This window comes from Rhinolophus hipposideros, assembly GCF_964194185.1.
Source record: "Rhinolophus hipposideros genome assembly, chromosome: 9".
NCBI lineage: Eukaryota > Metazoa > Chordata > Mammalia > Chiroptera > Rhinolophidae > Rhinolophus > Rhinolophus hipposideros.
The window spans coordinates 139,975-152,858 of NC_138055.1; the positions used below are offsets into that span (position 1 = coordinate 139,975).

The 12,884-nt window shown below is 59.2% G+C and overlaps 1 protein-coding gene across 1 annotated transcript; it reads right to left on the reverse strand.

Moving 5' to 3' along the window:
* Positions 1 to 559: 559 nt before the first annotated feature.
* Positions 560 to 9,077, reverse strand: MAPK8IP2 (mitogen-activated protein kinase 8 interacting protein 2). Its single transcript, XM_081059222.1, has 12 exons — positions 8,863 to 9,077; positions 7,774 to 7,879; positions 6,178 to 6,447; positions 5,999 to 6,092; positions 4,716 to 5,912; positions 4,360 to 4,435; positions 4,067 to 4,239; positions 3,884 to 3,993; positions 3,275 to 3,379; positions 3,087 to 3,157; positions 1,624 to 1,722; positions 560 to 1,209 (listed from the first exon to the last, which is right to left on the reverse strand). Exons 1-12 carry the CDS (start codon positions 8,925 to 8,927, stop codon positions 1,137 to 1,139), a joined length of 2,439 nt encoding a protein of 812 aa, XP_080915348.1. The 5' UTR covers positions 8,928 to 9,077; the 3' UTR covers positions 560 to 1,136.
* Positions 9,078 to 12,884: the final 3,807 nt, after the last annotated feature.

Consider the following 12,884-nt stretch of genomic DNA (forward strand, 5'->3'; position numbering starts at 1 on the left):
CGTAGCCTCCACCTGTTTGTCTTCCTGCTGTTGCCCTTGTCCCGGGCTCAGGGGGAGGGACCCCAGCCACGCTCAGGAGGGTACTGACCGCCATGCTGCCATCAGCCCCTGACCGCGGGGATTCATGGGGGGCAAGGAGCCAGGAAGCCCTTTGTCCAGGGGCAGTATCTGCAGTCACCCAGGGGCATAGTGGAAAATGTTGGCCTCTTTTCTTCTGGAGTTCCATGAATTTTTAAAATACCAACTTTACGATCTAAGCAGATTGACCCGTGCCCTCTCCCAGGGCACATACACTCGTGACACGCACTCACAGCGTCTCCCCAGCCCAGGGCTCCATGAAGGTAGGAGGCACACGCCTTGTGTGGCCACCTTGCGTGACCGCGCCCCTTCTCTCTGGCCCATCAAGGCTGTTTAGGGAGAAGCCCAGGGCCTGGCATGATTTCACAGAGCACTGGAGGGTGGAACTGCCCACGGATACCTCACAGGGGTCTTGGTGCCCACTGCCAGGGTTGCACCTGGGCCCCTGGCTGCGTATCTGTCCCCACAGAAACACACACGCTCACACCAAGCAGACAGTTTATTCAGGTGCTGGACTGCGGGCAGTTTGCAGTGGCAAAGCGGACGCTGGTGTGGGGGGCGTGGGCGGGCCCTCCTCCAGCAAAGTCTGGGGCTTGGGGTTAGCTCAGGGACTACTAGTGTCCACACGCCCCTCTAAGGAACCCCTCGCTGCTCCCCCCGGAGCTCCATGAAGGGCACTGTGGGGTCCCTCTCTGTCCCTGTGGCCAAGGATGGGGTGGCCCCTTGAGATTCACTATAAAAATTAAAATTCCTTTTAAATCACAGGCGAGGGGCGGGAGGGGGCCACCTGGGAGCCTGACGTCACCAGGCACCTAGAGCCTGACCTTCCCCCACGCCCCCTCCCGGCTCTGACCCCAAAGTAAAGAGCAGAGGGCAGAGTTTGCAGGCATGGAGGGGCAGGCAGACACAGAGAAGGATCAGAGGGAAGCAGCCCCTGCAGAGCAGGGAGGAGCCCTGGACAGCAGGTCCCACGCGCCCCCAATCCAGTCCTTGCCAAAGCTGCGTGGCCTGAAACACCCCAGCCCCAGCTGCACCCAGAGTGGGAGCATGGTGGGCAGCTACTCCAGGTAGATGTCCTCTGTGGGGCAGGCGTACTCCAGGTGCTCCTGGTAGTACTCCAGGAAGGCGCGGCTGAAGGAGAGAGCCGCCACCAGCACTCAGACTGCTGCGTCGTCCGGGTCCTCGTCCCTCTCTCCCACCCGCCCAGCCTGCCCAGCACCCCCAGACGGCAGTCCCCAGCAGTCCTTTTCCTTACTCTCTGGTCTCAAGGCCTCACTCTTACCCCAACCCCGCACCTGCACAATGTGCCTGCAGCGTTTCTATCCCCAGTATGTCCCCCAGTTCCTGCCTCAACTTTCCAGCCACCATCCTGCTGCTTGCTGACCTGCCCTCTGGCTTCTGCCCAAGCTCTCCTCCCCACTCCTGTCCCCAGTGCCCCAACCTCATGTCAAGGCGGTTTTCCCAGCCCCGCTCACCCATGGCCCTGCCTGCAGCTGCACCCCTCCCAGCCAGCCATCCTACCTTAACCCCTCGGCCCCCACTCACCCCACACTCTGGGCCACGGGCCGCATGGACTCCTGGGACACAAAGACGTGGCAGGCAAAGCGGCTGAGCAGGGGATGTTTAGTGATAAAGCCGAAATAGCTGCAGGGGAGTCGGGCACAGTGTGTCAGGGTCGTGGCCCACGCATCCGCCCCGTAATCTGGAGCAGACCCAGGGACAGAGGCTGGGGGACCGGTGGGGACAGGAGATGTGTGGGTCCCACAACTTAAATATTCAAAGGCGCCTTTTTGGTTTTGGTCCAAACACAATGCTAGGCACCTATGAGGGGCTAGGTCTGCTCATCTGTCCACAGCGGGCTGTCCAGTGGCACCTCCCTCCCCGAGCCACTGCCTGTGCCTCAGCTGTGTTACACCTTGCTCGTGTCAGCTGGAGCCCTGAGCCTGCACAGCTCCACGTTTCCTGAGCTAGACTGCAGCCCCTGATCTGTGAAACCCTCTTCCTGCAGAAAAACTTGGCCCTGTAACCCCATCGCGTCCTTTTGAGCTCCTGGGTGACCTTGTCTATCTCTTCGGTCACCTCGTCCTATCTCCTTCCGCCAGGACACCGGGACCTGGCAGGCAGGCATTGGGCTGGGCAGGATGCCTGGAGGCCCCACAGCCACTGGTCACAACGCTGGCCTATGCCTCCCGTTTCATGCCTGTCCCTTCTCGCTTTGCCTGGCTATGCCATTTGCCTCATGGCCACAGTTATCTGCCTGTTCCCAACTGACCCCTGCTCTCCAGATCTCTCCCACACTCCAGACCCGTGGAAAAGACGCCACTTCAGTGTAACCACATCCACAATAGAACACTGCGTCTTCAGGCTATCAGGCCCTCCACTCCGTGCTCCTCTTGGTATGTGGGTTCCTACCTGTCCTTCACACAGATGACACGCCATCCAGGCCGGCTCCTACTGCCAATCTACCTCCCGTCCCACCTCCCGAATGCCTCCAGGACACGACACCTGGATGACCCCAGCCACTCTCTGGGTCCATCCGCTGTGCACAGCGGCCAGAGCCAGCGTGTCAACCCGACTGTCACACTTCGGGCGCATAGCCAATAGGATGAAGCTCCTTGGCACAGTCAGAAGGGCACAGGGACCCCTAGTGTCCCTCCAGCCTCATCTCAGCGACCCCCCGAGACGCAAGTGCCCTCGCCTGCTGCTGGGGCTCAGCTCCCTGAGGAACACCCACCTGTCACCTGCATGCCTTTCGAGGTGTGCATAGTGGATCCCAGGAGAATCCCCGGTCTTGCAGGGACTCACTGGAGCCCCATACAGAAGTCTACCCGACCCCTACAGATACTTCTAGCACTGACTTGTCGGTGATCTGTGTCTCCTGAGCCCAGAGTAGGCACCACGTGAGAGCAGGTGGGTGCCCTCAGGGTGGTAGGTGCCCTCGGGGTGGTGGGACCCTCAGGGTAGTGGGGACCTCGGGGTGGTGGGGACGGGGAGGGCAAGGCTCTTACCAGCTGTTGCGGGGGTGGCAGCCGCAGAAGGAGATATTCTTCATCTGGAAGAAGTGGCTGCAGTGCTGGAACTAAAGCAGAGGCGGGGGTTAGACACAGGCTGCCGGCCACTCCTGCCACCCCTGCCGGACATCCCCAAGTCAGACCCTCCCAAGCCTCCCCTGTGCCTCTGGCCCCCACACCCCCACCTCGGGTCCACCACTTAGACTCAGCTTGACCCCCCGCAGAGAAATCTCGAGGTCACAGGAGGCAGGAGGACGCAGGTGGACGGTCAGTTTCCGGGCAGTGGCAATCTGGGGCAAAAGCCAGAGGAGAGCAGGTCTTAGGCCCTACAGGGTCTTTTTCTTTTTGGGTGGACATTTCCAGTCATGTCTGAAGGCTCCTGGCACTGATTCTGGAACATGTGAGCTAGGGCCTGGCCATTCGAGTGTCACACCTGCCGGCACCTCTGAGCACTCAGCCTGCCTTGTTTCCTCTGGTCCTCCAGCCAGGCCCACGGCCCCCACTGACCCCACCCTCCTCTCTGCCTGTCCCCGTGAGCTAGACAGAGGATCTCTGGTGCAGGGCTGTCCTGCTTTCTACTGAAGCCACTAGCAGGTGACGCCCGGGAAGGCTCTGTGAGACTCGGTCTTGATTTTCAGACAAGAGTACGATGAGAAAAGGGAAGGAGAGGCCTGTGGGAAGGTGGAGGCCAAGAGTCCCCAAGGTGATGGGGGACAGCTTCAAGCTCTGCCCAGGCCCGAGTCGGGGCAGGAGGCTGCCCCTGTGGAGGTCGGGTACCCCGCTCCCAGACTGACCTTCTGCATGGCTGCACACAGGATACCATTGCCCTGGTGACAGGGCACCTCCACGGAGCCCAGGAACTGCACGTCGAAACGCTCCACCCAGCAGGGGCCGCGCTTGCTCCCTGGGGGCATAAAGGGCTGTGTCAGGCGGGGAGCGCCTGGGGTGGCAGGATGGCCCTGGACACGGGGCCTCACCCAGCAGGTCCTGGGCGGGGCCAGGCACCGCGTGTGCGTAGAAGGCGGGGAAGACCCCGCGCTCGCCGGTGCGCATGTTGAAGCCACGGGACCAGAGGTCGTCCCCCTCGGCCTCCACCAGCACTGGGTCGTCTACGTCCAGCTCCAGCTCGTCAGGGTGGCGAGGGATGAACCTGCGGTCAGGGCACAGGTGGCAGGTCAGGGGACGCACAGCACCGTCGGGCTGCGTCCCCCAGGGTCCCCCAGTCTCCACACTGAGGCTGGGGCCTCTGACAACGAGGGACAGGCGGTACCTGAAGACAGCCCGATGGGTCTGCTCTCGCTCCTCCCCGTTGACCAGGCAGGAAAAAAGGCCAAAAGACTCAGTGCCTGAGAGACAGGTGGGGTCACAGATTCAGGGGGAAGGAAAGTGCTGGGGGCCCGGCCACGTCTGCTCCCCTGCGGTGTGCGGCGGGTTGTGCTGAGTTAGGGCGGGAGGCGCCGCAGCCCCCAGCCCCTGCACAGCCTACCAGGGGCAAGGGAGAGCCCCGGGCCTTTTCCTGGGGCGAGGACGGCAGTGCCCAGCCCGCCGCCCGCGGACCCTCAGGCTGCCCCGGGCACTCTGGGGACTGCAGGGACCTGGGGCCACCGCCCGCCGCCTCGCACTCACTGGAGGACCTAGATGTGCTGTTGACGAAGACGTTGAGGAACTTCTTGGAGAAGGTGAGGTCGGGGCTGTCCGGGGAGGCGCCCTCCAGGCCCTGACCACGCAGCAGTGCGGCCCCCGCCTCGTCCTCGTCCTCGCCGGCCTCGCCACCGCTGTCGTCCTCACTGTCGTCGCCCAGGCCGGCGCAGCGCCGCAGGCTCACCAGCTCCAGCTGCGTGTGCTCGTCCACCACCAGCGTGTACTTGACCGCGTCGTACACCAGGGAGGCGTCCAGCGCGGCCGCGGGGCCCGCGCCCCTGCCCCCCGGGGGGCCATCGTCCTCGGCGTCGTCGTCCTCGTCGTCCTCCTCCGAGCAGGCGGCGGAGCAGGCGCGGCCCAGGCGGGCGGCGCGGCCCGGGGCGGCCCACAGCGGCGTGATGGTGTCACGCGTGGGATTGCTGAGGAAGAGGCAGGGCCCGGGCTGTGCGGGGCCCGGCCGGGGCGCGGGGGGCACGGGAGGCGGAGGCCCGCACAGCGTCTCCATGTCCACCAGCTCCACGCCGCGCGGGCCCGTGGGGTCGGGGCCCCCCCCGGCCGGCGACGCGAGCTCCCCAGGAGGACGCTGCGAGGGCGACAGGCACTGGCCGGGGCAGCGGATGGGCGACGAGCCCTCGGAGATCATACGGCTGACCAGGTTGCTGAGCAGCCAGGGCGAGTCGGCGTCCTCGCTGAGGTCCGGCTCCGACTCGGAGCCTGACTCGTACTCGCTGTTGGTGTCGTCGTGGCCCACGGGCAGGAAGGCGGGACGGCGCGGGGGCGCGCACGCGGCCTCGGGCTCGGGCTCGGGCTCCGAGGCCGGAGACGAGGCCTCCTCGATGGAGTTGGTGAGGTGCGAGGAGCGGCCGCTGCTGCTGCTCAGCTCCAGCTCCGTCTCAGAGATGGACGAAATCATGCGTCCCAGGTGCGCGGCCCCCACGTCCTCTGAGTCCGAGCCTGGCGAGGACAGCTCCTGGCTGCTGCACTGGCCCCCGCGGCCCCCACTGGAGCCGCTCCCCAGGTCGGCTTCGATGCCTGGGTCGGAGGAGGGCGAGGCCCCACCAGGCGCTGGGGGTCCCGTGGGCCGGTTCCCTTCGCAGTCGCAACCTGGGCCCACAGGCGACTGCTCCCTGCCCCTGCCCCTGCCAGGGCCAGCATCCGCCAGCGGGAGGGCGGCGGGTGGCTCTGCGGAGCAAGGGGGGTGTCAGCTAGCCCACCCTCCTTGCACCCTCCCTCCCTCCCTGGACCCTGTGCCCCCATCACCTGCTCACCTCTGAGGGGCTCCTGGTGCGGTGAACACAGCACTGTTTCCTGCCAAGAGGCTGGAGGCACTGGGACAAAGCCTCCATTGTTGTTCAGGGAGTCCTGCAGGGCGGGGACCACAGAGTTGTGCTCAGGGGGCTCCAGCTTTCAGGGCAGGGGCCAGGCTGCGGTGCGTCAGGATGCTCACCTGGGCTCCCAGTGCTGTCAGGTGGAGTGTGGTGGGCCGGTGCTTCTGGGGCTCCTCCAGGGAGGGGGAGGGGATCAGGGGCTCCAGGGCAGGGGCCTGGGAGCCAGGGCCTCCTCCCAACTCGTCCTCCCTTTCCCCTTCCTCCTCGTCTTCCTCCTCGTCCTCCTCCTCCTCCTCTTCATTGTCATCGATCATCTCAAACTCTTGGAGGTCATCCTGGAAGGAGCAGATGGGGTGCAGCTGCTCCGAGCGCCCCAGGGAGAGGCCATCCTGCAGGAAGGGGGGGACACAGCAGAGCTGGGCAAGAGTGTGGCAGTGACTTAGGGTCCCAGGTGTCAGGAAAGGGGAAAGCGGGAAGCTGTAAATCAAGGGAGAGAAACCTGCAGGTCACTCTGCTCCCCAGCAGAGCAGTTTGGTTTGTCTTTTGTTTTATTTTAATCTACTTAAGATACATAAGGATCACTCCAGTTTTTGGTAAGAGCCTAGATTTCTAAGCCTGGGTGACAGAGATTCTCAGAGTGGCCCCAACCCAGCTGCCAGCCTCATCTTACCCCTAAACCCCATCACATTTGATACCAGCACTCTTTCCTTCACTTTAATGCAACTTACAACCCCTGGACAGTGTTTGGTCTGTCTCCCTCACCAGCTGCAAGCTCTGCCAGGGTAGCGCCCAGGTCCATACTGAGCCTTAGGGTACCCACCCCAGAACAAGACGTACCCATGGTAGACGCTCACTAAGTATTGAACAATGCATGAAGCAGACTCACCAAGCTCGAACCAACCTCAGCACCTCCCACACAGTTAATCCCTTAGGGCAAGTCCTCTCCTTCGTTCCCTCCTACCTCTCTGGCTCCTCTGCCCAGCTCCTGCTCTCATCCTGTCCTCCCTAAGGGCAGGTTGTGTGCCATTCCCGCTGCACTGGAAAGTCTCCCTGCTGGCTAGCCCAGTGGGGTTCCCTCCCCCCTCACTGCACCTGTGTCCTCGGTTGGAATCCAGTCCTTGACACTGAGGCAGCCGTGGCCTCTTACCTGTCTTTCTCCCCTACTAGGTTATAACTCCTGAGGACAGGGCACATCTGTCTTGTTCTCCTCCCAAGCACCTGGAGCCCCCCACACTTGCCAAGTGGCAATTGCTCAGAAATGTTCTTGAATGAATGGGAACAGAAACATGGAGAGATGGAGAAGGAGAAGCAGGAGATGGGGTGGAAACGGACTCAGGGGTGAAGACCTGAGGCAGAGTGATGCAGGTGGGGACAGGGCTGGGAAGGAGAAGAGGTGACATGGCAACTGGAAGGGGTTAGATCTTTCTGGGAAGTGATCTGAGAACAGAGGGCACCCAAAATCTAGGCATAGCTCTGCTCCCCCAAGCTAGCCGCTAATGGGGGTCAAGCAAGGACTGCTGGGGAAGGCCCTCAGTGGAGGGCCCTACAGTCTGTTAGGAAGAGAGGCTTGATGTCCAGGAAGACCCCAGGCCAAGAGGCCATGGGGGAAGGGGCAACCAGAGGACTTCTTGTTTCAAGGCGGAGCTCAGACCCACCCTAAAACTCCACGTGACTAAACAGAGCCTGAGCGAGAGGGTTCTGCCCCCCACCCCCACCTTCTCGCAGTGGTCCGAGTCGTAGCTGAGGCCCAGGCCACAGTCGTCGGTGATCTCAGACAGGTCTTCGTCATCAAATTCTTCCAGGCTTATGTCCTGGGGAGGCCTAGACGAGAGAGCAGGGCAGAGAGCAAGGACAGGGCTCCTGAGAGAGCCAGCAGCCCTGGGTGCCCTGCCTGGGAGCTGGTCCTGAGGAGGGGCAAAGGGTGACCCAGCTGTTAGGCCCCATGGTCTCCATAGCCCCCAACCCAAGACCTGTATCCTGCCATCATGTGAACCCCAAGCTCTGTTCTCCGGTGGATTCCCCCCAAAATTGGAGCTTTGAACAGCCAGAGGGGCCGCTTGTCCTCTCAACCCTCCTCCCAGTCCTCCTCCGGCAAAGCCAGCAAGCAGCCTCTAAGCCTGCATGGTACCTCCAGGCCCCTGTGGGTCACAGCCTCAGCCTCAGGGGAGTCAGGCTGAGCAGAGCAGGGGGGAGGGGAGCTGAAGCTGCAGCAGCGGGGGGAGGGGGAGTCGAGCCTGTTCTGGGAGCAGTCTGGCCACTTTGTCTCCCCTCTGCAGCCCAAGGCAGACCTACACCCAGAGGTCCAGCCCTGTCCCCACCTTGGTCCCTTCCCCCAGGGTTCCAGGCTGATTCCAACTCTCCCTCCCTGAGCCCTACAGGCCAGACCTCTACGGAGGAGAGGCCCAACAAGGCCAAAAGGACACTGCCAAGCACAGAGGGTGTGCTCGGTGTCCTGCCCGGCAGGGTGCCCCTCAGAGGCTGGGCCCAGGACCTCCACCCTTGAAGGGTCAGCTTGCTCAGGCTGGGTGCGGCACGGGATTTCCCAGCGGGAAATGGGGGCAGGGGGCTGTCACTGGGGCTGGAGGAGGAGAATAAGGGGAGAAAAATGGAGAGACCCTGAACAGAGGGCTGGGGGTGGGGAGCAGGAGTCAGAGGCCTCAGGACCAGAGAGAGGCCTGGGGCTTGGGTCCCCAAAGGCGATGGGGGTGGGGCGGCCAGGCGGGTTGGAGGAGTCTGGAGACTGGTCAGACTGGGGGCTGCAGGAACGGAAGGGCCTGCCAGGGCCCGGGGCGCCCAATGCGTACCTGCAGCCCGGCGGCGACAGCGAGTGGAAGGTGGAGAGAGAAAACATCTCCGCGCGGTCCGCCATCTTCTCCGGGGAGAGGCCGCCGGCTCGGCGGGGGAGGGGCAGAGCCTCGGCCCCGCGTCCGTCGTCGCTCCCCCCTCGGTCCTCCGCCCTCCCCAGTTCACCTCGTGACACGCCCTGCGACACCCCGCCCGCCGACACACCTCGACACCCTGCAGGACACCGCGGCAGCGAGCGGGACGCCGCAGGGGGAGGGGAGGGGGGAGGAGGATCCGGGAGGGAGGGGACGGGGAGGGGACAGGGAAAGGCGGGGGCATGCGGGGAAGCTGGTGGGAGGAGAGAAGATGGTTTGACTGAGAGGCTCTGGTTGGGGAAGGATCGGGTGCGTGGTTTGGTGAGGAGCGGATTGGCGGGGGTGTGGGATCGGGTTCGTGTTCAAGAGGGTCTGCGGGTGAGGACAGATGAGAGTGACAGCTTTAAGTGGGGAACCTGCGGAGGGGAAGTGGGAGGAAGGCAGCGGTCTGGGTTCTCACACCTCTGGTCAACTGGGGTTTTGCGGGGAGGGGCTCGTGGAGGGTTGGGTGCGGCCCCAGCGGCTGCACTGACGTCTCAAGGGACCAGAAGACTTAGGGTCTCAAGCCTCGTTTCCAAGTGACTTAGGCCGAGTCTAGACAGTGCGTGGAAAGGGGCTGGGGGACCTGTCCGCCGTAGGGTGCTGAGCGGGGCTTGGGAGCTGTCCGCCTTAGAGTGCTGAATGGGACTGGGGGAGCTTTCCTCCTTTGGGTGCTGACCGGGTTTGGGGGAGCTGTTTGCCTTCGGGTGCTGAGCAGGGCTGGGGGAGCTGTCCGCCTTAGGGTGCTGACCGTGTTTGGGGGAGCTGTCCACCTTAGGGTGCTGACCGTGTTTGGGGGAGCTGTCCACCTTAGGGTGCTGAATGGTGCTAGGGGAGCTCTTCGCCTTAGGGTGCTGAGCGGAGCTGGGGGAGCTGTCCCACAAAAGGTGCTGACCATGGCTGGATGTGGAGTGGGCCATAAAAAGGATCCCGACTGGGGCTAAAACTGAACTTTCAGCACACAGCACGGACTACGCAGGCCAGAGAGAGGTACTGATAGGCACTGGGTGGAGTCCTAACCCTGAGGCTGTGTTCAATTAACTGGGAAAACTTTCTTGAGCTCCAACTATGTGACTGGCACTGTTTAGGGTATGAGCTGTGTGGCTGATATTGGGCTCAAGAGTCAGATTCTGTCCGAGTCAGCTGCCTTTGGAGACAGGGAAGGACAGGTCTCAGCTATGAGCACAATTGATAAAGAAAGGTTGGAGGGGCAGGTTAGGGAGACTATGGTGATTTGGATAAAGCAGGAGGCTGGCGTTTCAACAAGAATGCAATGAAATTATCCTTTTTTCATTTGATGGCATTTATGTACCCTGACATTTCTTTGTAAATTATTTCTGTGGAAAATCATTTCTGAGGGAAAGAGGAGACACTTGAGTGATAAATGTCTGGAAACCACAGGGCTGAGGAGCTCATGCATGCTGGAAAGAGCAGCATACTCTTTGGGTGGCGATCATTCCAGCCCAGAGAGGCCTATGGCCAAGGGAAGATCATGCCTTGTTTTGTGCCCCAAACACAATCTACATTTTATCTCAATTACAATGTTTTCCTACAAATGGCATTTATTAGTTTATGTTTCCCTCCCTAATGAGTGAGAGCTGCAGGAGAGCAGAGACACTATCTTATCCATCTTTGACCCTCCAAGCTCCAACCACAGAGCTTGGCACAAAGTAGGTGCTCAGCAAATATGTGAATAAGTGAACGAATGGGAGGACTTAAGGGTTCTTCCAGGTCTAGGGCACTAAGTTCTTGTCAACATAAGGAGCACAAAGAATATTCCCAATTCCTGAGATTCATGAAGTCTGGACATATTAACCACCTCCTGTCTATCCCCCACAAAACTCCATATCTCTTCCCAGAATTCCAAATTTTGGCCCCAACTTCCCAGATTTTCTTTTGATCCTGAATCTTGTCATCAAACCGGTTAATGTGGACATCCACATAAATCTAACACGCTGGGCAGATCAGTTCCTTAACTGATCAGCCAACGGTCTTTGACTCTCAACTCTAGTGACCTCTCCCATAAAGAGTCTCAGGATTTTTCTCCCCCTGGAACTGCACCAACCTTGAAGCCTTATATTCCTAAATCCCATCTCAGATCATTCACTCCGGAACCCTCGTGAAGCCTTACCCCTTCCTTCCCTTATCAGATGATTTGCCCCCAGATTCCAGGAATATAAAGGTCATAAAGGGGGGCTTCCACCTCCCGTTTTATCTGTGAAGTCTTTCATCTGTCCCAAAGCACAGATAGGTCACCAGTCTTAGGGTGTGAGAAACTCTTGTACCAATCTTCATCTTCCCATCAGTTTTCTGAACAGGGGCAAGTTATCCAATCCTGTGGACCTCAGTTTCTTCATCTGTGCACTGATGCTATGAGGATCCTATGGGATGGCATGCGAAAAGCCCAGGCACGGGCCCTGCCTCTCATTCATGATCATTCAATGTCCCTCCTCCCCCTGATCCTCACACTGGGACCCACCTCCTCCCAACCCCTCAGCACTCTGCTCCTTCCAGCTCAGGGGCACATTGATAAAAAGGCAAACCCTCTTTCTTAAAGGGGTCTATGCTTCTTACATCTTGCACATTTCATCAAAGTTACATGTGCTACCTCATGTGAACCTCACATATCCTTCTATGGATAAAGGACGTATGGTCTACAGGGAGACGTCCTTCCTTCTCCCAGCTTGTGGGCCCACGCATTCTGGTTTCCCTCCTGCCTTCCTGACCACCCATGGCCAGTGTCCTTCCTGACTCGGCTTCCTTCACTTAAATGAGAAGTCAAGATGTTTTGACTACCATTTTAATACTTTGGTTTGCGCTATGGTCCACTAATGGCATGGACACTTAGTACAAAACACAAAACTGACTGGACCTATATGGGAAAATTGGAATAGCAACAGAGTTTCAGCAATCCTGACCACAGACCAATCCTAGGAAGTCAGAGGACATTTTCTGACAATTTTCTCATAGATTAGAAAATAAATAAATGCAAACTATCTGTCTTTTACTCTACTCATACAGCATAGAAATCACACACACAAAATAAAAATGCCAATAGCTAAAACTGAACAGAACTATATAATAAAAATGAAAAGTTTAAGAGCTGTATCTCATTGGGAAAGCTGTCATAATCACTTCACACCTTCTGAATCTTGATTTGAAGCATCCAATTCTCTCATCAGCACCTCTTATTTCTCTTGTTTTCTTACTCTATTACCATGATACCCACAATTCTTTGACTCCATAAGAAACTTGTTCTTGTTACTGTTGCTGTGTAGCTAATTACTGCCAAATTTAGTCAAGTAAAACAAGTATTTTACTCTGCTTACAGTTTTGGGGACATACATTCAGGAAGGACTCCCACGGAGAGTTCTCGTCTGGGGTTTCACCTGTGGTTTGGCTGCAGTCAGAGGTCAGCTGTGCTGGATATCCAAGATGGCTCATTCACAAGGTTGGCAGTTGATACTGTTGACTGGGAAATCCACTGGGCCTGTTGAGCAGCACCAGCACCTGCCCTCTCCAGCATGGTGGTCTCAAGGTAGTCGGACTTCCTACATGATGGTTGGCTTCCCCCAGAGTGAGTGTCACAGGAGGGCCAGCTGGAAGGTGCATGGTCTTTCTGATCTAGCCTTGGAAGTCATATGGCATCACTTCTGCCATACCTATGGTCAAAGCCGTCACATGCCCATCCAGATTCAAGAGAGAGGTTACACATGTCACCTCCCAATGGGAGGTGTGTCAGAGAATTTGGGGTCCATGTTATAAAGCCACCACAGATCTCCATTCCATTGATCCCCTCATTTTTTTTACTGTCCATTCAAGTCCCTCTCTCGAGACAAACACTGTCTCTGGCACCAGCAACTTCTCTTCTGGATCACTTCCATCAGCAAATGAGCATAATCTAGTAT